This window comes from Chiroxiphia lanceolata, chromosome 3, assembly GCF_009829145.1.
Source record: "Chiroxiphia lanceolata isolate bChiLan1 chromosome 3, bChiLan1.pri, whole genome shotgun sequence".
In the NCBI taxonomy this organism is placed as follows: Eukaryota; Metazoa; Chordata; class Aves; order Passeriformes; family Pipridae; genus Chiroxiphia; species Chiroxiphia lanceolata.
The window spans coordinates 105,090,051-105,115,518 of record NC_045639.1 but is presented as its reverse complement, the minus strand read 5'-3'; the positions used below and the strand labels follow the sequence as shown (position 1 = coordinate 105,115,518).

General features: G+C 40.0%; 1 protein-coding gene across 11 annotated transcripts in view; it reads left to right on the top strand.

The window, feature by feature from the left end:
- The window catches only part of CYRIA (CYFIP related Rac1 interactor A), a 53,361-nt gene extending 50,693 nt beyond the window's left edge, over positions 1 to 2,668 (top strand). For 8 of the 11 annotated variants that reach the window (XM_032682804.1, XM_032682795.1, XM_032682799.1 and 5 more), the window contains one exon: positions 488 to 2,668. In XM_032682804.1, coding sequence (XP_032538695.1) covers positions 488 to 551 — 64 coding nt within the window. In that variant the 3' untranslated portion in view covers positions 552 to 2,668. The remainder of the gene's footprint in view (positions 1 to 487) is intronic. The other 3 variants (XM_032682802.1, XM_032682803.1, XM_032682801.1) reach the window with 1 other exon arrangement.
- The last annotated feature ends 22,800 nt before the right edge of the window (positions 2,669 to 25,468 follow it).

The following is a 25,468-nucleotide window of genomic DNA, read 5'->3' as shown; positions in this document are numbered from 1 at the left end:
TAGAAGCCAAGTGTAGGATTTCTATTTCTCAGACTTGGAAAAAAACCCAATAAAGCTCTTCAGTCTTCCCAGGACATTTAAGAAGGCTGCTTTAAGTAATAGATTATGCCAAAAGTCAGTCTAAATTCCTAAGTGCTTTTAATATTTACCATATTTCTTATGTCTTTCCATGATTTTGCTTCTTTTGAGGCTTTTAACTGGGAAAAAAAAAGGGAGATAATTTTGACCCAAATTATGACAGTGTTGTAGATGGGTAGAAAACAGGATTTAGCCACAATTCTCCATCTTTTAGAAGGGAATAATTTATTGCAAAGAGTATTTAGAAGATGAAGAGCACCAGACTATTACCAGTTAAATTCCAGTGAAACATGTAAATTCCTCCTTTGTGAAACTGAACTGTGCTGATTTCAAAAAGGGGCTTCAAGTTTTCAGACTTCCCTAATGCCCATTCATTTTATAAAACATTGTTTTAACTTGTAATTTCTAGGTTCACTACAAAACACCTGAATGATGAATCTACTTCAAAACAAATTCGAGCTATGCTGCAGTAGTACCCTGAGACAAGTAGATGTTTGTATTGATCACAGAAGATGTGTATGTTTACATAATTTAATACAGTTTGATGTTAATACTTGTGTGTATTTACATAACCATTTTCTTCACATTGCTAAAATATATGAATCTGTTCATAACCTGACTGACTTTATATAGTGCCGCCTGTTTTTATGCTAGGCTTTATCTTCTGACCTTTAAAATACTTTTTTACTTAGATACTTCAGTTATGACAGTTTATCTGTGCATTTTAATCCTTAAACACCTTCTCTATCAGAGAATTAAGTAGTAGTGAAGACAAAATGGAAATCAAATAAACTGAAATGTCAAAGGTACCACAAAAAAGGAGCTTTAAAGAAGGAGAAAGTTAATATGAGGGAAAGGAAAATCCATTGGATGTGTTTTAAGAACATGTGCGCAGTTTTTTGGTCAGTTTTAGGATCTCATCAAACTACTATGAATAGGAGAATACCTGAATGTTCATCACTCTCATAAAACACATTGTCTTTCCTGTAATAAGTGGAGATCCACCTAATTTTAAGAATTATGTGCTGGCTGTCATCCAAAAATGTATTGCAAAGAGGTAATTTTACCTTTTTAATTAAGTGTAATGTACCTTTCAACAATTGAGGAAATTAATATCCTTTTTCAGATTCAATATAAATAAACAGAAAATGTGTTTGAAGACCACTGATAAATTTTGAAAATTCTGTATAATTTTATTAGATTTAGAAAGAAAAGGGAAAATACTAATGCCTTGACTTAACTGAAAGAGTTTGTCAGTGTAAATATATCACAATGAACATTAGCTCTTTGGCAGCTCTAGCTGGTAAGTAATTTTTTTGCTGATCTAAACTGGTACACTCTTCTGTAGCAGCAAATTTCCCTAGTGTCAAATTGGCCTCATCAAACTAGGGATGATATAAATTTAAGAGCTGAGCTGTTCTTAGGAACTCTATCAAGTTCCTTACAATGTTATTCATTAGATGATTCAGAGTCAACACAGAAATATTTGTCAACTGACTGCTCTTCATTGGTTTTTGAGATGTGATTGATACTTCAAGGAGTTGAGTTCCTTGCTGCATTGTTTGTTCTTACTTTCTAGTAAATTTTCCAGTAAATGGAATAGAAATACTTTGCCAAAAGCAGCAAAGTGCCCATGCTCTGCTAAGTGTGTCTTCTGGGTGGTCTGCAGTTGCTGTACATATTTTTGCAGAGGTCACATTCTGAAAATGTGTTTGATTTTGTGTACTTTGCTTGCATTATATGTGTGAAAACTCCAGTGCTTGTGCACAGATTCAGATTTACATTTGCTTATTCCTGTGTACATATATCAGGGTTTGTATGCTTTCACTGGAATTTTCATGCATATCACTTCTAAAAACATTACCTTAAGACTTTGAAGATGCATTTGGTCTGCTGAAACTTGGCTGCGCTGTGACAAATTGTATCATTGAACTCAGTTCTTAAACAGTATTAATATCACAAGTTCTCTGGAATAGGGATTGGCTTAAGAGTTTATTTCTGAGCAGAACAACCACTATGAGGTTTCTCAGACCTGATCAGAACCCACAGGTGCCAACATCATACATGTGGTGATACTGGACAGCACCACATCTCCAACATTCCTGTCACATGCCTGCAGTTGCAGCAGCCGATCACTGTGTTGTTGTCAGGAACAGAATTAGAACTCACATTAGTTTTTGTTGTTTTTTTTTTTTTTTCTGGAAGCAATGATCACACTGTTTTTTCCCAGTAGTAAATCCACTGTTTACAAGCTCCATTTTTAATGGGAGGACATTTAAAAATGTATATTAGGAAAAATCCTGCTTTGTTCATAGTCACTTCCAGTTAGGTGAATCAAGGTGGATGACAGACCATTCTGTTGAGCTTTGAAGTTAATACATGCTTACCTGCAATTATTTGTCAAACAATGAAGTCTTCTCTTTAAGTAGCCCAGAGAAAAGCTCTTTGTCACTTGTATAATAAAAGTGTAAACCTTAAATCATTCCGTGAGTTGTCATGTGCTGTTTGCTGAAGTCACAGAATTTCTTTGCCTGCTTTGATGTTTTTGTACAGAAGTTTGTTTGAAATAATAAAAAGTTTGGTACAGTAAGCATTGGGACTCTCTGTGTTTAGAGACAATATAAACAGGTTGTGAAATACCTCATTTAATGTTTTGGATCAGTGATACAGTAGTCTCACATTTATGTATCCAGTTTATATTTTATTTTAAAACCATTGAAGATGTTTCACTTGTACGCCACAATACTATAACCTCACGTCACTTAAACAATTCCTGTCTTTTTCTGACAGTTCTTGACACTTGTCTGTCATCTTGATAAGGGAAAAATGTTGATATTGCTGAGGGCATGAATCTCTTTTCTGTGACTTTTATATCTTCATATTAGTCATCCTAGCCTATGGTGGCCATCTCAGGTTTGTGTTTACAGTCAATAAGGTCACCAGAGGATGATTGATTTAATCATAAGTGCAAATGAATTGCTTTTGGAAGAAGAGCTGTGTAGACTAATGGACAAAGTTATTGTTCTCCATTTTGAGGGTGTTTCTTCTTATTTTGTCTCATCATTATGTAAGAATACATGTTTGTGGTATGATAAATATTTAAGCCTTGTAGTGATAGCACTTCAGAATGTTCATAAATGACTGTGAACAGTTTGGGTCATAAGAGCCCTACAAATTTGTTAGTTTTGTGGTGGAAGAAAATACTATTTTAGAGTGGTATGAATTTGAAAGACTAAAGTTTGTCACTTCAAATGAATGTGTTTGAAACATAATTTATGATTTCTAAGTAGATTTGGGAAAACTCTGCATCATTTTTTCATACCATATCTGAATGAAAGCAGTCCACGTGTCCAGTTTTCAGTCTGTCAAGGTCCCTCTGCATGGCAACACAACCATCTGGTGTATCAACAACTCTTCCCAGTTTTGGATCATCTGCAAAATTCCTGAAGGTACATCCTGCCCTGCCCTCTGCATCACTAACGAAGATGTTAAATGGTATTGGTCCCAGTATCAACCACTGGGGTACACCAGTAGTGACTGTCCTTAAGATGCATTTTGTGCTGCTAATGACATCCCCTTTGAGCCTGGAGTTCAGCCAGTTCTCAGTATACCACACTGCCTGTTTATCTCATCCGTGGTTCAGCAGTTTATCCATGAGGAAGTTATGAGAGGCGGTATCAGAAGCCTTGCTAAAGTTAAGATAAACAAGCCTTCAGGGACGTCAACCAGCTCACTCGACATTTGTGGTGCATCCCATCAGGTCCCATAGACTTGTGTAGGTCCAGTTTGTTTAAATGTTCCCAATGTGATCCTTCTCTGCCAAAAGTTAAGTCTTCCATGCTCCAGATTTTTCCTCTGGTCTGAGAGGCCTGGGATTCCTGAAGGCAAATCCTTCCATTAAAGGACTGAGGCAAAGGCAGCACTGAATTCCTTGGTCTTTTCTACGTTTTTTGTCACCAGATCCCATATGCCGTTTAGCAGCAGGCACACATTTTCCATAGCTTTCCAGTTGCTGCTGATAAACCTGTAGAAGCTCTTTTTTGTAGACCTTCATGTCTTTCACCATATTTAAATTCAGAAGAGCTCTGGCTTTCCTAAGCCCAACCATGCGTGCTCAGACAAAGTCTTTACATTTTTCCTGAGTGTCTCATCCTTGCTCTAAATTCCTGCATGCTTCCTCTTTCTGTTTGAGTTTATCCAGCAGCTTTGTGTTCATCCCTGCAGGCCTCCTGCCATCTTTCTTTGGTTTCATGCTTACCAGGAAGGGCCATTCTTGAGCTTGGAGGAGGTGATCCATGGAAATAAGCCAGCTCTCCTGGGCAAGATAGTTTCTCCAGTGCTGTATCCCATGCAATGCTTCCAACCAGATCCCTGAACAAGCCAAGTTAAAACTCCCAAGCAAAATCTTTTTCATAAATCATCTTGTGGCTGTGTAGTCAGAAATATGCTTTTTAAAATTGCATGTTTTCTAGGACTATTAGAAGTGCATGATTCTGTGAACATCAAAAGTCAAGAAATACAAAATCCTACATATCCAAAAGTTTGCTAGTAGTTGTGAATAGTTGGAAAAGGTGAGGTTTTGATTTTTTTGCTTTAAAAACTAGGGCACTAATTACTGTTCTTTTACCTCAGATTAATTCTCTAAGGTAAAATTACAGAATCTGTTACTTCATACCTTGAAGCACGTTAGATAACGCAGTGCAAGCAAGCAGGCTTAAACAGTGACATGAATTTGATTTGCCAATAAGAGGATAAACCCCATTTTGGTTAAAAAGCCAGCACGAAAAAAATAGGATTTTAATTTAGCAATCTTTTAGTAATGCTTCCTGCTATAGACTAATAAATGTGAATTCCTGACTGCCACATAATCCAGATTCTGCAAACACAGAATTCTCTTTCACACTGATTTGAGACAAAGATAACTCAGTTGATTTCAAGAGACCTGTTTCTGATCAACACAGGTGTAAATGATACTCTTTGTCTTTTCTCAGCCATGGCCTTTGACCCAAATTTCTTGCTGCTGAACAAATTGAGACTTCTAGTGAGGATCAATGACATAACATGATAATCTTGCAAAGATCTCCTGTGCTTGACTGCTTTGAAAATAAAATTAAATGAACAATTAAATAAATAAAATTAAAATGAACAATGCAGTAGGTGTTCCAGAAAATAAGTATATAGTTTAAATGTAGACCGACCAAGTACTATTCCCTAGTTTAAGAGGAAGACATATCATGATTTTCTAACAGATATTAATTTGGGGTCCAGCTGGAATTAATATAACACTATTGTCTTGGATATTTCGGCTGTTGACAATTAAATATGTAGACTTGGGTATTAAGAACTTAGCATACCTCTTGACATTTTAAAATTGCTAACAGAATTTAAAGGTTAAAATATTACTATGTGACTTGGATCAGAGTTGCTGTTACAGCTCATGATAATTCTCATTCTGATTCTGCATCCACTTCAATGAAATTCCAAGGTTTAAAGAAGTTTTCTGTGGATTTTAGTGATGTGTCAAACAGCTGCTCTCTTACTGCCTTGAAAATTGTGGAAGAGTTTGTCTTCTCTAAACACACAAAAGAAGCTGAAAGAGAGCAGTGAAAGATGATCAGCCTCAACTGGCTTAGATCTTCCATAATGAAAAGAGAACAAAGAACGAGGCTCAGCATGGACGCAGTCACCTGTCCCGTGGGTGGTTGACAGGGCAATGTCATCCAAGTCCCTGTTAGATGGATGTGAAAGGCTTTGACCAGGAAAGGACTCTACCCAAAATGAAGAAACTTTGCTTTACAGACACAATTTTAGGATGCCATGGTAGGAGGAAACTTAGGGGCTCTCTCCAACCTTGCCACTCTCACTGTGCAGAGCCTCAGATTTCACTCTAGCTGCTGCCTGAGGACCCTCCTCAGGCCATGACTTCTGCTCTTTGGTGCTTGTCGTTATTGAGTGATGTAAAGCAGTGTGTAAAGGAATGTGGGGTGGCTCGCTTTGGCTCATCTGTGTGCAACCTCCTTCTGCCTTCTGGTCCTTTACACAGAGTGAATTTAGAGAGATGGGCATTGAACCTCATTTTGAGAACATTTCTGATAAGGTTATTGAAAAAACTGGTCTTGCACAGTTTTCTCAATAATATTAAGATTTGGCAATTTAAGATATATTTCTAAATCAAATGCTGTGGGTTTTATTATTTTAATTTTTTGTACTAGAATTGTCTATGCAGTTCCTATTTGTGTCTTTTTACTCATAATAAAGAAATATCTGATGGAGTAGATTTTGGGAAAACAAATGTTTAAATCAATTTAATGTACTTTTTTTTTTTGTATTGCATATAAGGACTGTGGTTAATTATAAACACTTCAACTATTAAACTCAGGCTTAAATAACATACAGCATCAAAACTCAAAGGCTCCTTAATAGAAACCTTCCCAAACAAGATTCCTTAGAGGGGACTTGTATTAGGTTTCTTAGATGAACTTACTGAACAGGTATATGTGGTCCTAGCTGCTGAGATACTGAATATATCAATAGAAGACTGAAGCAGGCATTGAATCTCTATGGAAGTTTTCAGTTTGGAGAAAGAAAAGTTGTGGATTTTGTGGAGATTTTTGTTATGTGTTTCTGATGAAATGTACGTATTGGTTCTTCTGGTCAGTTTTGGGTTATCCATACTCAGGTATACATTCATAATAATATCAATGATACTCATACAATGAGAAATTCTTTTAACCACTGACAGCCAATTCTTTGCAGCTGCGTTTTAAAACTGCAGAGTGAATGCCACATTTGTTTTACACAGCCTGTCAAATTGACATTTGCTTTATTAACTTTGGAAGCTTAAGATTACTTTTGTTCAGTAGTTTCACATTCACACTGAAGCCCACTATTCTGATTATATGTTGTACAACTATAATTACTTTGAGACACAAATAAGACCAATTTTTTTTCTTTATTTTTGTCATTCACTGTATAACTGTCCAGATTTTTAAATAATGCAATCCAGCGTAGGTTAAATGAAGTCAGCAAAAGTACTCAAATGCATGCTACCAGAAAATTGCTGAAAACTTCTGAGACAAGATTATTTTTCAAACAAGTATCATTAGTCCTTCTCATATGTATAAACCTGGGGGGTTACTGTTACAGCTATTACCTGAGTGTGCAAGTAGTTCAAATCAAGAAGCACAGTGTAACTGAGCTGAGAAAAGACAGAACAGTTTTGTTAAGAGTTTGACCCAGGTGCCCAAGGCAATGATCACTCTTTGTGTTGGAAAGTTAGAGATTCCTCAGTTCTTTCATATTGATGAAATGTAAAAAAAAAAAAAAGTCATTCCTCTCTGACCCCAAGAATAATTTGAAACGCCATACTTAATAGAAATCAGCCTATACAATCTAACAAGCAAAACACTGTGGTTTTTAGCTTTTGAAAAGTACAGTCTTCAATTTAATTCAGATTATTTTCATGCCAGGTAGTAGTGGGGCTATTTATGTGTAAGACAAAAGGCCCAGGAAATAGCAAAGATTTGGCCTCATGAAAAGTCATTTTTGATTTTGCGTGTATATGGAAAGTTCAGTTCTCCTGGGGTGTTCATTCAATTGTATCACAATTAGAAACTTCTGCTGGAAAAATTCTCTGGGACATCTTCTATTGACTTCATGGGTCAAGAAGCATAAAAATGAAACATAACATTCTAGACTTGGCAGTGACAGGTCATTTACCTCCCTGATCTTGAAAGCAAAATGAAAATAACTAATGGTCACAGTACTGGTATCAGAGCTCCTAAAATGTCATCCTCTCACCCTCTTTTTAGTGGCATTATTTTTTTAATTTCTTTTTATCATCTCTTTTCAAAATTAGAAAATACATTTTTGCCTCCATTTGAAGTAGATAAATTCTTCCATAGCTTTGTTCATCTTAACCTGATATGCTTTTTGAAGCATAGAATTTTGTGTCCTGTCTGCCATAAACATCTTGAAAATACAAGTGACAGGAGTTACAACCTTAGTTTTCATATGACATTTCAGGGGACAACACTTGGAACAGCCATAGGCTTTGCTTGATGTAGGAAATTATGTCGTATGTGCAGTCCTCCAAAGAGTATGGAGAGCCAGACCTCTAAAGAACCTCATTCTTTGTGTTAGGGTAGACTAAATTGCCTCCAGAAATCACAGAATCATAGAATGCTTTAGTTTGGAAGGGACCTTAAAGATCATCCAGTTCCAACTGCTCTGCAATGGGCAGAGACACCTTTCACTGTACCAGGTTACTCAGAGCCTTTAACACTCCCAGGGATGGTGCATCAACAATTTCTCTGGGCAACCTTTTCCAGTGCCTCACCACTCCCACAGTAAAGAATTTGTTCCTAATACCTAATCTGAACCTACTCTCTTCCAGTTTGAAGCCATTGCCCCTTCTTCTGTTACTATACACCCTTGTAAAAAGTCTCTCCCCATCTTTCTTGTAGGCTCCCTTCAGGTACTGGAAGGTCACAATTAGGTTATCCCACAGCCTTCTCTTCTCCAGGCTGAACAATCCCAATTCCCTCAACCTTTCCTCATAGAAGAGGTGTTCCATCCTTCTGATCATCTTGGTGGCTTCCTCTGGACTTGCTCCAACAGGTCCATGTCCTTCCTGTGCTGGGGACCCCAGGGCTGGATGCAGCACTGCAGGTGGGGTCTCATCAGAGCAGAGCAGAGGGACAGAATCCCCTCCCTCGCCCTGCTGCCCACCCTGCTTTTGGGTGCGGCCCAGGATACAATTGGGTTCCTGGGCTGTGAGTGCACACTGTTGGCTCATGTCCAGCCTCTCATCGACCAGCACTCCAAATCCTTCTCTGCAGGGCTGTTCTCCATCTGTTCAGCCCCCTGCTTGTATGGATACCAGGGATTGTCCCGACCCAGGTGCAGCACCTTGAACTTGGTCTTGATAAACTGCATGAGATTCCCATGGGCCCACTTCTCTGTCTCTCCACTGTTGCCTATGGAGATCATGGATTATTACCTTGGATGAAATGCCATCTCTTACAATGACCTTCAGGAGAGGTGACTAACTGTGAAAGTGTTCCCAGTATCTGACAGTTTTTGCTTTGAGCATTGCCTGTTGCTATCCTGTGCTGGGATTTCTGCAACAGCAAGAGAGAGGCAACAAAAGCAGCAATATAAAATAAATGAAATGGCTTTCATTTTCATTTAGTTTGTCTTTGAGGATCTGATTCAAAGCCTGTTTGAGTCATTAGCCTTCAAATTGCCAAGCTGAAAATAAACCAAAAAAAGGCCAAGCAAAACCTCTTTATTCTTACAAGTTGTAACTTTTTCTTCATGTGTGCTAATAAATCATCTTTTCTGTCTGGTAGCACTCAGCTACCTGACAGCATCACCAGCAATGCTAATTTCCTCAACAGGGTTCAGCAGTTCAACCTTACTGGGTTACTAGGAACTCCTTTGACTTACTCTCTCTGGTCTCTTCCATCTGTATCCACTTAGAATAAATGTCCTCTAAATACAAGTTTTAAGACATGTTACCTTACATTTGCCCAAGCACACGTTTCGTGCTCTGCAACAGTGGTGGAGAGTTACCCAAAATTTCTTTAGTGATGTCTGGTTGAGATTCTGTATTCACTGTATGTTGTAATTACAAGAATCTTAATTGTAGTTTGAAATAATTTTCAATTCTAATTACAAGTAATTGTTCAATTGGAGCTATTCAATAGATAGAGCACTTACATCAGTAACAGTATGCAACAATTCATAAAATCACAGAGCTGTTTTATAACATAGATTCTAGAAAAAGTCTCTACTTACAAAACTGCAGCACATACTAAAATAAAACTAAAGAGTAAATTCAAATAATATCTGTTTATATTATTATATTCTGGGGGTTTGCTTGCATTTTAAGATAAATATACTCCCCATTTTATGCCCATTACTGTGTTTGTTTTCTTTGAGATATAAAGAGTGTTCACTGATAGAATAGGGTCTAAGTGTGGATTCTAGAGCACACAGAGGAAAGATTTGCTCCTGAAACCACTCCAAAAATGTTGCTTATCCAAACAAAGAATAGTAAACATTCAGCTCAGCTGGAGATTTCAGCATCAGACTGAATCACTGTTCAATAACAACTTTCAAAGCTGTGTTGATATTTTACATTAAAGCCTTTGAAGAAAATTACAAACTACTGATGGGCAAAAAACTAACAAAAGAATTCAAGTTTAAGTTGAGCTTCAACTTGAACTGCATTCAGTAGAAAGACTGCATGAATCTTGGCTGACTTTGGGACAGGTTTAAGCTGACTTTTAATGATTACCTTTATTTTGAAGACAGATCGGGCATGACTAAGTTATAGCTCATTCTCATTTTAAGTTTATTTTGATGATATGAGTGAGAACTTTTCTGAGTAAAGTTGAAGGACTGGGTCATTTACTAAGACTGAATTTGCTTTCATTGTTTGTGTTTTTCCCTGAGTTACACCTGATTGCTATAAACTGCAAACATTCTGCCAGCCATGGGCAAAATAGGGCATAACCCTATTAATATAAGTGTCCTAGACATAAAAAGCAGCCTTTATCACAGATATGGTATGTTGCATGAGGCAAAGGCTGTAATGTGCTATTTATATCATGAAATGCAATGCAGCATAGGGAAGGATAGAATTTGGCCCTTAGTTTAATCTTATTAGGCATTTATTTTTTTTTGGTTTTCATTGTGAGACAGATTTCTCCCTTATTATCAGTTCCTACTCTGGCAACTTTTTTTCCCTGTACTTATATTTCATAGAATTTTTTTTTTCCTACTTCTGATCAGATCTGCTTTTTTCTTATAGGGAAAGAAAATTAAAAGACTGGTCTGTTATCTCACATTTCAGTTAAGTCTAACATATATTTGCTTAGAGGTTGAGGAAAAAAGGGAAATGTAAAAAATGAATAATAAATGGCATATAAACAGAAGCAGATTTTCTGTGATATGTTACCCCTGATAAACTTGATAATGTTTCCCAAATGTGTTGCCTTGGTTCAAATCCAAATCTACTGGTCAGGTTTTATGTGCTATTTTTAATTTTACTGCTTAAAAAACTTTACATCATCTTGTAGGAATTCCCTCCTACTGCATGGCTGTATCTAGTTATTTGTAGGTTAAAATTCATCTTAATATAGATTCATATAAAACATATGTCACCACAGAGGCAGCAAAAAGGCAGATCTGGGTGGGTAAAACAAGCTGGATTTGTAAGGAAACTCTTTTTTCTTTCTAATGAAATATGTTTTCCTTTGAGGTCACTCTGCTGTTTGATATTGTAGACTCCAAGGTCTTTCCATTCAGTAAACTTTCCTTGCCCTTTAAACAGTGAAATCAGAACGTGAGAGGCGAATACAAACAACCAGGGACAGGGAGACCTGGAAATGTTTAGGATCCACAGAAAGCCTCTAGAACTAGGCCGTGACCTTGAGGTATTGAAAAGCAGCTCAGCTCTTTGGAATACTTAAAACCAGAAATCTTGTCCTGTACGCACTGCTGTACTGACTTGGTGGGGTTACTGTAGACTGATAGGAATGGAGATATTTTTAGAGAAGAAACTTTTTCGACATAAAGTATTAAAGATCTGGAAGCATTGAAATGGACTGAAAAAGGAAAGGAATTATGCTTCCAGTGGCACAATACTGATATGAGAAAGCAGAACCCCAGTAACAGAAGAGCTATGCAGTGTTACTTGCTGCTCAGTCCATCAGCTAGTGGTTTTTCACCATTATCCCATAGCAAGTAGGAGATATGCTGCAAGTAATATCCTTAAATACTGAGTTCATGCTTCAGTACACCAGCCTTAGCTAATTGCAATATTTTGGAGCAGGTTGGGTCTGATGAACTTCATCACAAAGAATTTGATGAACTGTCTTAGCACAGAGTGTAGTTTGACACTTCTAAAGGGGAGGTGAGTCATGTGCCTACCCTTAGAAATCAGGTCGGGGTGTGAAAATAAGAGCCTGCGTAGATAATGGGCTGTGTCACACCATGTCAAAGCAGTGCAATCTCCTTAACAGAAAAAAGTAGCAGAGAAGAAGCACCAATATCAAGTCATTTGCCTCCATGAAGCTTTTGATACCACCTCACACAGATGGTCTGTAAACAGCTAAAGAAATGTGGTCTAGATAAATCTGTTACAGGGTAAACCCTGGAATGCAGACACTCAGCTGTACAGGGGCCAGGGCACAGGTGTGAGTGCCGAGAGCCTCTCAGTGCCTGGCGCACTTCAGTCCCACAAGAAATGCCTTCAGCCTTTGCTGTGTCAGTTGTGACAGTGCTGTTTTGGAGGCAGAGACAGAACAAGGGTATGGTTGTAGCCATATCATGCCAGTCAGCCCACTGGCCAGAGACTAGACGTGTACAATTTATTAGTAGTGATATAACCTTTTTGTGTAGGCACTTTGGATCTTACTCTGGATAACTATGATTCAAGAAGGCAGAGATGTTGGATGAGGAAAAAAATGGTTCACCAGACATGTTTTGAATTACATTACACCTTTTGTGTAGTTATTCCTTTAAACAAACACCAAAATATGTTAGTTTGTATTAAGAAAAACATTCGTTTAAGTGGTTAATTAGTAACTGGTATTATATAAAACTGTAGCCAGGTGATGAAATAGCAACTCTACCATGTAGTCTAAAATATGAAGGACTTAGAAGGCATCTCTCATCCTCTGCTGAAGCACTTTAATTGATTTAAACTGTAAGAATTTATCCTGACTGAAGTTTATGAACATTAAGACAAAATACTAACATTCTAATAATAATATTTTAAAGCTTCAGTAGAAATGAATGGATAAAATATCCTTGCGCTGGCTCTCACTAGGAAAGCTACCTCTTTGCCTTTGTTTACCAGTTCATAAAACAGGGATAATTAGGCAAGGCTGGGTCATTTAATCAGTTCGTTACCAGGGCTTGTATGAGTACCCTGGAGTCAGAGATTACGGGGTTTTTTTGTCCTTACTTGAGTACCCTTTAACTATGAGTGGTCTGCGAAAGCCATGAATTTTAATTAATATAATCTAAGAAAGGTGAAGTGTAGTATAACTGAATATGGGAAAAATGTTAGTTTCACTCTCTTATTCTTGCTATATAATCATTATCAGCAGATAGTCAAAATAAGTAAAACAAGGACAAATGAAAGTCTGATACTTATGCTGGATTTAATAAACATGGGTGCTAAACAACAGCAGAGTTTTGTGAACCATTCTTTATCTCACTTCCATCACTCTTGATCTTACCTGGGGAAGAAAAGACCCTTCTCTCTTTTCAGTATAAACTGTTGAAAACAAAGTTTTGGAAGCAAACTTAAGTATTATGCATTTTATATTTTTGGTTTGATTTTTGTGGGGGTTTTATGTTGTTTTTTTTTTAATGCCTATGGAATAAAACCGGGGGCATGTGAGTTATGGCTGACATAGGCTAAATGCTGAGCCATTGACTTCCCCGCCCTGTGGTTCACTTTGCTGCCAAAACCAGGGGTCTTGGGATCTGGAGCTTCAGAGGAGCTCCCGGTCCCTGGCCAGGGCTGATGCAGCAGTGTGTTCCTGCAGTCTGCAGGCTGGCTTAGGGAGAGATACTGTTTGTGCTGAAAGGCAGGAGTGCAAGCTCTGTTACATCCTGCAAAGAGGCCAAAGAAGGAAGCAGGACATGGCAGCAATAAGAGTCGAAGGAGAAAAATGGGCTGTGTGTGGGATTGGGTGTGAGGAAAGCAGCAAAAAACACAAAAAGGCCTCTGAGTGAGCTGGAAGAGGGAACAATGCAGCTTTATACAAGCCATGCTTCATGGAGAATTATGTGTGTGCCGCTCAGAACAAGGGTTTCCTCACTCAGACATGTATGTAAACATGAGTTAAGAGCCCGAATCTCTTCTTTTGCATATTGTTTATATTCTAATATAATTCCATTAGTTTAAATCACATCAGAAAAAAAAAAAAAGCAAACACTTTCCTTTTATCTAAACATTAAGAAAATAAATTATTATCCCTCTGGTAAAAGCCTAAGAAGAGAAATCTCACATGTTAGATACATATAATGTTGCCACATTCATGGTGGGAAGGTAATAAGGGCAGTATAGGAAATTATATAGGCCTTGTACCCTGTTGAAGGGTGCAGGTACAGTTTTGGAGTGCCTGTCTGTGAAAGCAAATTCATATAAAGACAGAATGATATTTAGAGAAGGCAGCTGAGATCTCTGGTGAACTGACCCTTCCACAAGGTTTCCACCTGAGTAAGGTCTACTTGAAGACTGAGGAAAGACCTCCATGTTGGGTTTAATTGTGGATAGACAACAGGAGAGACATGAAGCCTTGTAACCATATTATTTAGGTTGTGATTTTCGCTTGTGACAGCAGATTTTTTTGCTTGTTTTATCTCCTGCCTTGTTTGAAAAGGCAGAAACTGGAACTTATAGGTGAAACAATTACAGAACACAAGGATTACTACAGTTGTTATCTGCAGTAAGCATTGGCAGCAGATCCAGTATTGGCTTACTGACTTGTAGAACAGCTTTCTCTCTGTTTTGCCCTAATACCTAATCATAACCAAGCTGGAGAGACAACCCAACAACCACACAGGTAGCAATAGAGGCACAGGATCAAGATGGTGCAATCAGAAGTCAGCATGGACATAAAAAAACAACTTCCAAGGGGGAACTGCAGTCTTGTAATCCACCTACAGTGGACATTTCTATTTCTTAAGTACAGTACTTTCCTCCTATCCTATTTAATCCTGTTTTCAGGGAATTTCTCATTTGTCAAGATTTTGAACTCTGTTTCTGACTTTTGGTGTATTACTGGGTGCAATTACCAGGTCCCTTTACAATGTCTGTGGCTGAAGGGGCACACTATTCCTTGGTCTGAATCAGGTGTCATGTCACTGTCACATCTACAATATGCAGTTTCAACTCCTGTATGAATGTACCTGAGAGAAAGCATGGCCTGGGGAAAATGGGACTATTTTTTCAGTAGCAAGATGTACCTGAGCCTTTTTGTTGCATTCTCAGTCCTTCCTACATTGGTATTACCTACAAATGTATTGGAAGTATTCTCTAGCCCATTGTCTGTTACTTTTATAAATACATTGAAGAACACTGGGCACTAGGACAGGCCTTTGCAAATCTTAGAAAAGACCTTTAGGATTATTGAATTTTGCTGTTAACCTGTTAGTCCTGCTGTTAAGCACTGCCAAGTCCACCACTAAATCATGTCCCTAAGAACCTCATCTACATGTCTTTAAAATACCTCCAGGCATGATGACACTACCACTTCCCTGGGCAGCCTGTTCCAATGCTTAACAACCTTTTCAGAGAAGAAATTTTTCCTAATATCCAACCTAAACCTCCCCCTGATGCAACTTGAGGTTGGTTGTTCCTGCCCTATCACTTGTTACTTGGGAGAAGAGATTGACACCCACAAATCTTCTTTTGACACATACCTTCCTTCTGGCAATTAATTGCTGATTAGTCTAAGTATGTGAATTATTTTGGATAAACATGGATTTTTAGTTTGTTTTTTTTTTGTTTTTTATAGACAGATTTGTCTATACAACTATGTTCATACTAAGTTGGTAATCTCAAAGGACAAGTATTGGATGTGCAGTTTTAGGGTATCCATGGACAGGATTTTTACAGATACAGAGATGTTAAACCAAAAAACTGTCCTTGGCAACTATGAGGAATATAGTCCTTCATCAATCTTCAAGGATGCTGTGTATAATTTTTAGGAACCTTTTCTTCATAGCAAATTATCTCCTGAATTGGCACAAATCAGAATAGTTCTATTTAATGAGTATCTCTAATTTATCCAAGTCGAGTTTGTGACCTTACCAAGCACTGTATTCTGAGGCAAAATACACACAGTTTACACTTGAACCCTGTGTAGCTATATTGTCTGTGTAGAAATACAGGCTCTTATTTTCAGTGTTCAGTTATATATTAAAAAAAAAATCCAAAAGCAAAAGGCAAAAGTAGAAAACTGTGAAGATTCCAATATGAACTGAGGATGAAATGCAATTTTTACATATTAGACCACATCAGCTACAAAACTACTCACACTAGAAATGATGATGACTGGGACCCCTGGGCGTCAGCAGCATCTTCAGCAGTGTCAGGAAAGCTGAGGACTTATATAGAATCTTTAGAATGGGTTTTAGTTGTACTGGTTTTCTGCAAAGTGTGGTCTCTGAGATAAGGTAGTAAGTGCTGCAGATTTAAGGTGTGCTCGTACACTCTGCATTCTGCATTTACCATCAGAGATGGTAAAATAAGGAATGGGTACACCATACCAAGTCCCCAAAGAGGAATTTAATTTCATCATCACGTCCTCTTTCAGCAGTCTTTGCCAGAGTGTACAACAAATTTAGAAAGTTTTATTATTCCCAAGAGAAATAGCTGTAGTGACACTTTTTTGAAGAGAGAGATTTATCTGACTCTGATGGAACTTTTTATTCAATTCTCAAGAACATTAAACAATAAAAACCCCAGGAAGTGAATGAAAGGTATGTGCAACTTCACTGCAAAAAATCAGGGCTTTTACCTGAGGAGACCCTGGATTTGGAGGGAAGAGAGCTGTATGAGTGTGAGCCAAGCTATGGTCTTTGGCTTCGTTTATTTTCAAGCATAGACATAGCCTGAGGTCATCAGACACATATTTCCCACTTCCTTAATATCCAATCTTCAGGTTAAGTTGAGGAAATGTGAGTTGCATTTACCCACACTTCTCTTGCAAATGAAATGTGTGTGTGGTGGGGGCAGGACTGTTGTGCAAACATCGTAACCCGTGGCTGGATCTGAGATAAGGGCGAGTGATATGGCAGTTTGAATCCATATGCAGCAGGCCCCATGGTAATAACATATTTGGGTGTATCTGCCTTAATTTTTTAATTTAGATCACAGGTTTTGAAGCAGGTCTCTGACCCATGCAGTGGAGTTGTCTTGAAGCACACGAAACAACTACTTTGCCCTGATAATAAACAAGGTGATGTGCCCTAAAAGTTCACTTCACAGCTCTGGCTTCTAATGAGCATTCAGTCCATGTCACCAGAATAGATCTGGCCTTAAATAAAACCCCCCAAATGTGTATACGGGGGACATCATATCAGCACCACAAGTTTTGCTCTGCAAATTCACTCCTTTTTGACCAAAACAATAAATTGGGCCAAATTCATTGTCATTTAATGCTAGTGGAGCTTTAGTCTACACTTCTTTATTGCCACAATCAGCAGGACAACAAACAACATCAAAGGCTCAGCCTCTTCCCTGATCTCCCAGCAATCACAGGAGGGTGTAATATTCACCTTTAGAAAAAATTTGTATGAAGCTGGCCAGAGCTGCAGCATCTCAAATAGGAACCAGCAAAAATCCTCCCAGAAAACTATACCAAAAATAAGCAAAGCCCACCTTCCCTACAACCAGATGAATTCCTGCCTGTGAACATCTGTGAGTAAAGCACACTGCTATACAGCAGCTTACTTCAAAATTAATTTGAGAAAAATAATCTTCCCTTTAAACCCTACTCTTCCAGTGTTGCATAATAAAGCATAGTCCCAAGGTTCTGTAAAAATTGGAATTCCTAGAAAACCAGCCTGAATGTTTGCCCATGTCTGGAGATGTGCTCCATTGGAGGCAACTTCACCCAGATGACTGAGCTGGAATCCAGTTTAGGATGATCATCCCAAGGGGCCAAAACCAAAAGTCTCGCTCCACTTTTTCCCATGTTCATTTTCTTGTTCCTAGCAGTTGCTTGTAATAATTTCCAAGTGTGTAAGCCCGATAGGATGAAACAATTAAGAACTTTTTGCTGTCAGCAGCAACCTGGACTAATTCTGTTTTGTTAGTCTTATGCAGGATAATTTCTCGCAGAACTGTGAAAACTGTCTTGGGAATATTTCCAACAAAATCTTCTAGAAGTTGGTTTCCTCATGAGATAAAGAAGTTTTCCAAATTCTGTACTGTATATTCTCTGTCAGAAATATTTAACAGAAAATTATAATCTCATTAGGCAATCTCATTAATCCAAAATTAATATATGTGGAGAGAAAATTGCTCATAGCAATGTTTTTCATTAGTAAGAACAGTAAGGGACAAGCTGGACTTTCAACACATGGACAGGGACTGTATATAGAAAGATCACACACTGTAATTTATGGGAACATATTAGAAAGACAAAAATAAATACTGTGACACAACTAACTTCTATCAGTGCAGATAGCCAAACTTTAATGGCACAATGTTATGTAATACAGTAGTGTTCCTTGGAAAATGGGATAAATGTTGCACAATTCCCCTATGTGAATAGTTTAATTAAAATCATCAGAAACACATGGATGACAAAACGAGCAGGTTTTTAATTTTAATTTAATATTTTGACTCTGCTCAGCAGTGCCTCTCTGAGTCATAGTGAAGTATTCCCAGGACTTCTGTTCAGCTGTATTCACTCATCCAGGTCAAATTCTTTGGACTGAATCCAGCAACTTTACAGAAGTGCAAGTTCTATCTGCTAGAAATGTCAAGATCACCTGTGATTTCAAAGCAAAACTTATGAGCTTGCAAACAATTATGCTCCACCACCCCAACAGCCTTATTAAAGCTGGTCTCAGAAATGCAAAAGTCACAGCACCAGAAAATGGGCAAGTTACAGGGTGGTGTGGGAGGGAACCTCTAAGGCAACAGTTAGAGAACTTCACCTGGGTCTCAAAATTATCTGTTTGCTAATCACAGTAAACTACAAATGAACCATTTATTAATTAACTAGGACCACTCCACTTTCTGCAAATTCTGAAAAATTTTCCTAGTTACCACCAGTTCATGCCTTAAACTGAGCACAGAAAAGTGCTTGCAACAACCAAATACATTGAGCAGCATGGAAATGCCAGCAATGTTTTGAGAACAAGCAATCTAAAGTCATGTATTGCAAGTTATAGAAATAAAGGAATTGGGATGGCTTTTTGTTTGTTTGTGAGTTTTGTGGGTTTTTTTAGATAAATCCATCCCTTGGTGAGAAGGGTAGCATTTAGTATGCAGTGCCAATCAGAGCTTGAATTTTTTGAAAACCTATCTGAACCTTTGAAAGTCAGAGCAGTTCACCTAAACTTTCTATCTTGTTGCTTTTCCAATCCATGTAGTTGTCATGTACATTAATGCTTTCTTGTTTAGCATCATAGTGTTGTTATTCAATGTAACAGTGTGCATTCTTCATTGCTCACCTGAAGTTTAAATGTATAAACTGTGAGCTATATAACACTGTGGACTCAAAAGCTTCTATATCAATCAGTTTTGCTGTGTTTCACTGAAGTATTATTTTTTTATATTGCCTATTAACTCAGGGAATACTTGGCATATCAGTCAAGGTCTATCAGAAGCAAGCTCAGACAGTTTCTCATTACTTTCCCAAGCTTCCCAACCTCCTTTTTATGCCTCTGATTCATGTGTATGGCACATCGAAGACAAACATTTAGTCCTTTCTGTAATTTATCCCTAAAGTACAAAAACCCCTTCCAAATTAGCTATGCTCAATAACTGTTTTCAGAGAAAGCACACTCTTATGCTGATGCATAAAAAAAGGCCATAGGTGTGGTATTTCTAAACCTGTGATAATGATATCTAGAAATATTCTACATTTTGTACACATAACCATCCTTTAAATGCTTTTTGAAGATGAGTTATTCTTCATTCAATCCCTAGCCCCTCCCTAGCCCAATTAATTACATTATCTCTTTTATAATATTTGTACTTAATCTTTCATGATCCTTCTTGTCTCATTATCTAAAATATAATCAAAAGCGATTGAAAAAATCCGGGTTAAACTGCAGTGTGTTTCCTGCTTTCTAATCAGAGATCTTTTTTTAGCTTAAAAGTGGCACTACTGCTGTGCTACCAGAATTTTTAAAGCTTCATTTTTTTCTAAGTTTGAAGCACATATCCAAGAGAACTTTAGATACTTTAGAGCATCAATAGGGCTACAAAGATGATCAGGGAACAGGAGCACTTCTCTTGTGAGAAAAGACTGAGGGAGCTGGGTCTGTTCAGCCTCAAGAAGAGACAACTGAGAGGGAACCTCATCAATGTCTATAAGTACTTGAAGGGAGGGTGTCAAGAGGATGGAGCTGGGCTCTTGTCAGTGATGCCCAGCAATAGGACAAAAGGCAACAGGTAGGCACTGATGTATAGAAAATCCCACCTGAACGTGAAGAACTTTGCTGTGCAGGTGCCTACAGACTGGAACAGACTGCCTGGAGAGGTTGTGGAATCTCCCTCACTGGAGATATTCAAAACTGCCTGAACACAGTCCTGAATAACGTGCTCTAGGGAACCCTGCTTCAGCAGGGAGGTTGGAGGAGGCAACCTCCAGTGGTCCCTTTCAGCCTTAACCATTCTGTGATTCTGTGATCTAAGACAATTTTGTAGGAAGTGATTAAATCACAGAGTTAGATGTTTCTATCACTGGAGACCTAAACAAGCTGCTGTAGAGGTGTGGAATGGATATTTTCTCAGATGGAAGCAAGTAGACCTAAAAGTCTTGACCTTCCAAGGGGGTTGGATAGTTTCTGTCTTTTTGGACAAGCACCGTGTATGTTCACAGGCTAAAATCCTTCTGAGCTGATGCTTGTTAAAGGCTGGATTCAAGTGTCCAGTGAAGGATGGAGCAGGAGGAATACACCTCTTGTGCTCCTGTTCCTCTCCGAATGTCTTCCTCTGGGAGTCTTAAAGAATATATTCCATAGCATTTGTGCAGTGGTCACGTCTGATGGCAATTACAAACATAAAACACAGAGTACCTAAAGTGACAGAGGGCTGAGTGGGTCATCCAGTGCCATAGGTGAGTAAAAGTATGAGGGGGTGATGGCAGGGAAGATCCGGGAACATGGATCAGTGAAAGTTCCACAGTCTTGGGTGCCCTTGCCACCCACACAGAGCACTGTGACACCCTCACAAGCACTGTCACACCCCACAGCAATGTCACATACCCGCAATAGTGTCACACCCCATGGCAGTGTCACACATCCCACAGCAGTGTCACCCCCCCAGCAGTGTCACCCCCCCCCAGCAGTGTCACCCCCCCAGCAGTGTCACACTCCCCAGCAGTGTCACCCCCCCAGCAGTGTCACCCCCCCAGCAGTGTCACACTCCCCAGCAGTGTCTCCTCGGCGCAGTCCCGGCTCCGGTCGCTGGTGGCGCTGCGGCCCCGGCGGTCGCGGTCCGGGAGAAGGGCTCCCTGTGCCGGGCCAGGGACCGCGCGGTCCGGGAGCGCCGGGAAGTCGTGCCGGCTTCTGCTCATCCATCACCCGCCGGGGCTCTGCCCGGCAGCCCCGGGATGAAAGGGCCCCGCTTTGTCCATTGTCTCTCTCGCCGGCCAGTCTGGAACTGCTCCCGCGTCGGAGCGTTGATGTGAGTCCCGCTGAGCCGGGGGCTGCTCGGCCAGTGAGTTAGTGAGCAATCGTTTTGGGACAGATGTTCTATGGCTTTACCTTCCCTGCGTTACCTTCCCTGCATTACCCTCCCTGTCGTGCGGCCCTGCACCTTTGCCAGCGTTTTCCCAGCCGGGGGTCCGGGTCTCTCTCTGCCTGTCTGTGGTATCACTGACACCATGTTCTGCGCAAAGCCACACACAACTCCCTGCAAGCTTTCTGGTATCTGTTAAACAGATAATAAAAGTAAAAAAATATCTATTAGACATGCACTAGTAGAGAGTGAGGAGTTGTGCCTTAACACTAAACTACATAGACTGGCATGTGTGAGGCATCTTTGATTCTACAAGAATAACTTGTCCCAGTACCAGTTTGAACACAGGATACTTGTTCTGGAAGCACCAAGAGTGGTGATGAGTGGTGTCCTGAGGGGTCCGTATTGGGGACTGTTTAATCCAGTTTAATATCTTCATTATTACTGTTGAATATCTTAATCAGTGACATTGGGACTGAGTGCACCCTCAGCAAGTTTGCAGGTGACATCAAGCTGAGTGGTACAATTGACACAGTAGAAGGACAAGATGCCATCCAGGGAGACTTGGACAAGCTTGAGAAGTGGCCAACAAGAATCTCATAAAGTTCAACAAGTCCAAATGCAAGGTGCTGCACCTGGATAGGGGCAATCCCAGACATGAGTGAAGACTGAGAGAAGAACTCATTGAGAGCAACCCTGTGGAGAAGGACTTGAAGATGCTTGTGGGTGAGAGGCTGGATAGGAGCCGGCAATGTGCTCTCACAGCCCAGAAAGCCAACCATGTCTTGGGCTGCAACTAAAACACCTTGGCCAGCAGGTGAAGTGAGGGGATTCTGCTCCTCTACTCTGGTGAGACCCCACCTAGAGCACTGCATCCAGCTCTGGGATCTCCAGAACAGGAAGGACATTGATCAGTTGGAGCAAGTCCAGAGGAGGCCACCAAGATGATTAGAGGGATGGAGCACCTCTTCTATGAAGACAGGCTGAGAGAATTGGGGTTGTTCAGCCTGGAGAAGAGAAGGCTTTGGGGACACCTTATTGCAACCTTTCAATACTTAAAGGAGGCTCATAAGAAAGATGGAGATGGACTTTTTAGTAGGGTCTGTAGCAATAGGACAAGGAGTAATTTGAACTAAAAGAGGGTAGATTCAGGATATCTACAACTATGAGGATGATGAAACAACGAAAACAAGTTGCCCAGAGAGGTGGTAGATACTCTGTCTCTGGAAACATTCAAGGTAGGTTTGAGGGACTCTGAGCTTTCTGATCCTAGTGGAAGATGTCCTTGCCCATTTGCAAGGGGGTTGGACCAGGTGACCCTTAAAGATCCCTTCCATCCCAAACTATTCTGTGATTCTAAGAGCTTAATACTGTGGACATGAGCAGCTCTTACTGACTGACCTGGGAGACCAAGGACGGGACTTTTCTTCCTCTGTGCTCCCAGGGAGCACAGGGAGGTCTGCTGCCTTCCTGGGGCCTGGGTGAGAGATATTAATAGGAGACTCCCTCAGCTAATTAGGCCCTCAGATTATTATCCACTGTTGGAAGTCCAGGCTGGCAGTGATGACATTAATGAAAGAAGTACCAAGGCAATTAAAAAGGACTTCAAGACGCTGGGTCGATTAGTTGATGAGACAGGAGCACAGGTGGTATTTGCCTCAGTTCCTGCAGTAGCAGGGATGAATGAGGAAAGGAGTAGGAAAACCCATCTTATAGGTGGCTAAAGGATTGGTACCACCGGTGGACCTTTGGATTTTTTGACCATGGGGCAAATTCCATCATACCTAGTCTCTTCAAACCAGATGGGCTTCATCTATCTAGCAAGGGCAATAGGACTGTAGCCCATAAGTTGTTGGGGCTGATAAGGAGGGCTTTAAACTAGGTTTGAAGGGGGAAGGGGTTGAAACCAGGCTCTCCAGAAAGGAGCCCAAGGGTGGACAGCCCAAGTTAAGAGTCAAATTAGCAGCCCAGCTGGAGTGCATGTACACCAATGCACGCAGCAGGGGTAACAAACAAGAGGAGCTGGAAGCCATCGTGCAGCAGGAAATCTGTGATGTAGTCACTATCACAGAAACGTGGTGGGATGACTCACATGACTGGAGTGCTGCCATGGGTGGCTACAGGCTCTTCAGAAGGGACAGGCAGGGTAGGAGGGGTGGAAGGGTAGCTCTATATGTTAGAGAGTCTCTTGACTCTGTAGAAGTTGAAGTCAATAACAATAAGGTTGAGTGCCTGTGGATCAGAATCAGGCAGAAGACCAACAAGGCTGATATCCTGGTGGGAGTCTGTTACAGACCACCCAATCAGGATGATGAGGGTGATGAATTATTCTACAAGCAGCACTACAGGCTGGGCACAGAGTGACTGGAGAGTAGCCAGGCAGAAAGGGACCTGGGACTTTGGATTGACAGGAAGCTGAACACGAGCCAGCAGTGTACCCAGGTGGCCAAGAAGGCCAATGGCATCCTGGCCTGGGTCAGGAACAGTGTGGCCAACAGGTAAAAGGGAGTGATTCTTCCCCTGTACTCAGCGCTGGTGAGGCCACACCTGGAGTGCTGTGTCCAGTTCTGGGCCCCTCAGTTCAGGAAGGACATTGAGGTCCTGGAGCAGGTCCAGAGAAGAACAACAAGGCTGGTGAAGGGACTGGAGCACAAGTCCTATGAGGAGAGGCTGAGGGAGCTGGGGCTGTTCAGCCTGGAGAAGAGGAGGCTCAGGGGAGACCTCATCACTCTCTGCAACTCCCTGAGAGGAGGTTGTAGCCAGGTGGGGGTTGGTCTCTTTTCCCAGGCAACTATCAGCAAGACAAGAGGGCATGGTCTGAAGTTGTGCCAGGGGAGGTTTAGGTTAGATATTAGAAAGAATTTCTTTACAGAGAGGGTAATCAGACATTGGAATGGGCTGCCCAGGTGGATTCTCTGTCCCTGACGGTTTTTAAGATGCGACTGGATGTGGCACTTAGTGCCATGGTCTAGCAATCGCAGTGGTAGTGGATCAAGGGTTGGACTTGATGATCTCAGAGGTCCCTTCCAACCCAGCTGATTCTGTGATTCTATGATTCTATGATTCATGGCTTCAAGGAATGCATGTGAGGAGGGGAAAAAAAGTGAGGATGCAAAATGTCTGTTGATTTAACAATGTGCAAAAAAGTGAAGGCTATTGGCAAAAATCTTGCCTTCATATAAGCTCTTAAACTGTCTTGTGAGGAAAAGCATAAAGTTCTCAGACGGCTAAGAATTCTGGAAATAAAATACAATCATGGAGTAATATCATTGATATTACTCCTGCATGTCATCAGTATGGTATGATAACAGAACTGGAATTTAAATGCTATGAAAAGAAAGAAATGTCTTTTTCACATTATCATTAGCCTCTCACTATTATTTTTTCACCAGTCAAAACAATATGGTCCTCTCTCACTTTGTGAAGTCATTTTGCAGTAGCAGGTAAAGGAGATCTTGGTCAGTGATTCTTTGGATTGATATTTTTTTCTGAAAATCTGCTAGCTTTGACATAACTCTACTCTTTCTAGAGTTTTCCCAGTGACTTTGGTTTGTGCAAAATTCACTTAATGACATACTCTTTGAAATCCCACCTTAGAATTTTCATTTTGAAGATACTGGAAAATTCAGATTTTAGTAGGAAACAATCAATGAGGTTGACAGAATGCAGGTAATGCATATATAACGAGGGAATATGCCTTTTTTTTAATCAGTTTTTACAGGAAGTAGGGAACTAACCCAACCAAAGGTAATTTTTTGGATTAGTGAACAGGAGGTCTAGATGCACAAACATCGCAGACACATGCACTGTACTCTTGTATTTGCATGCTGATAGCTTGAATTAAGCTAAAGTGAGATTTTACTTCTCTTGGTCTATAAGAATACTCAATTCCCTTAGAATAGTGAGGCTGAATTGCAGCTGCACAGTACCAAAATA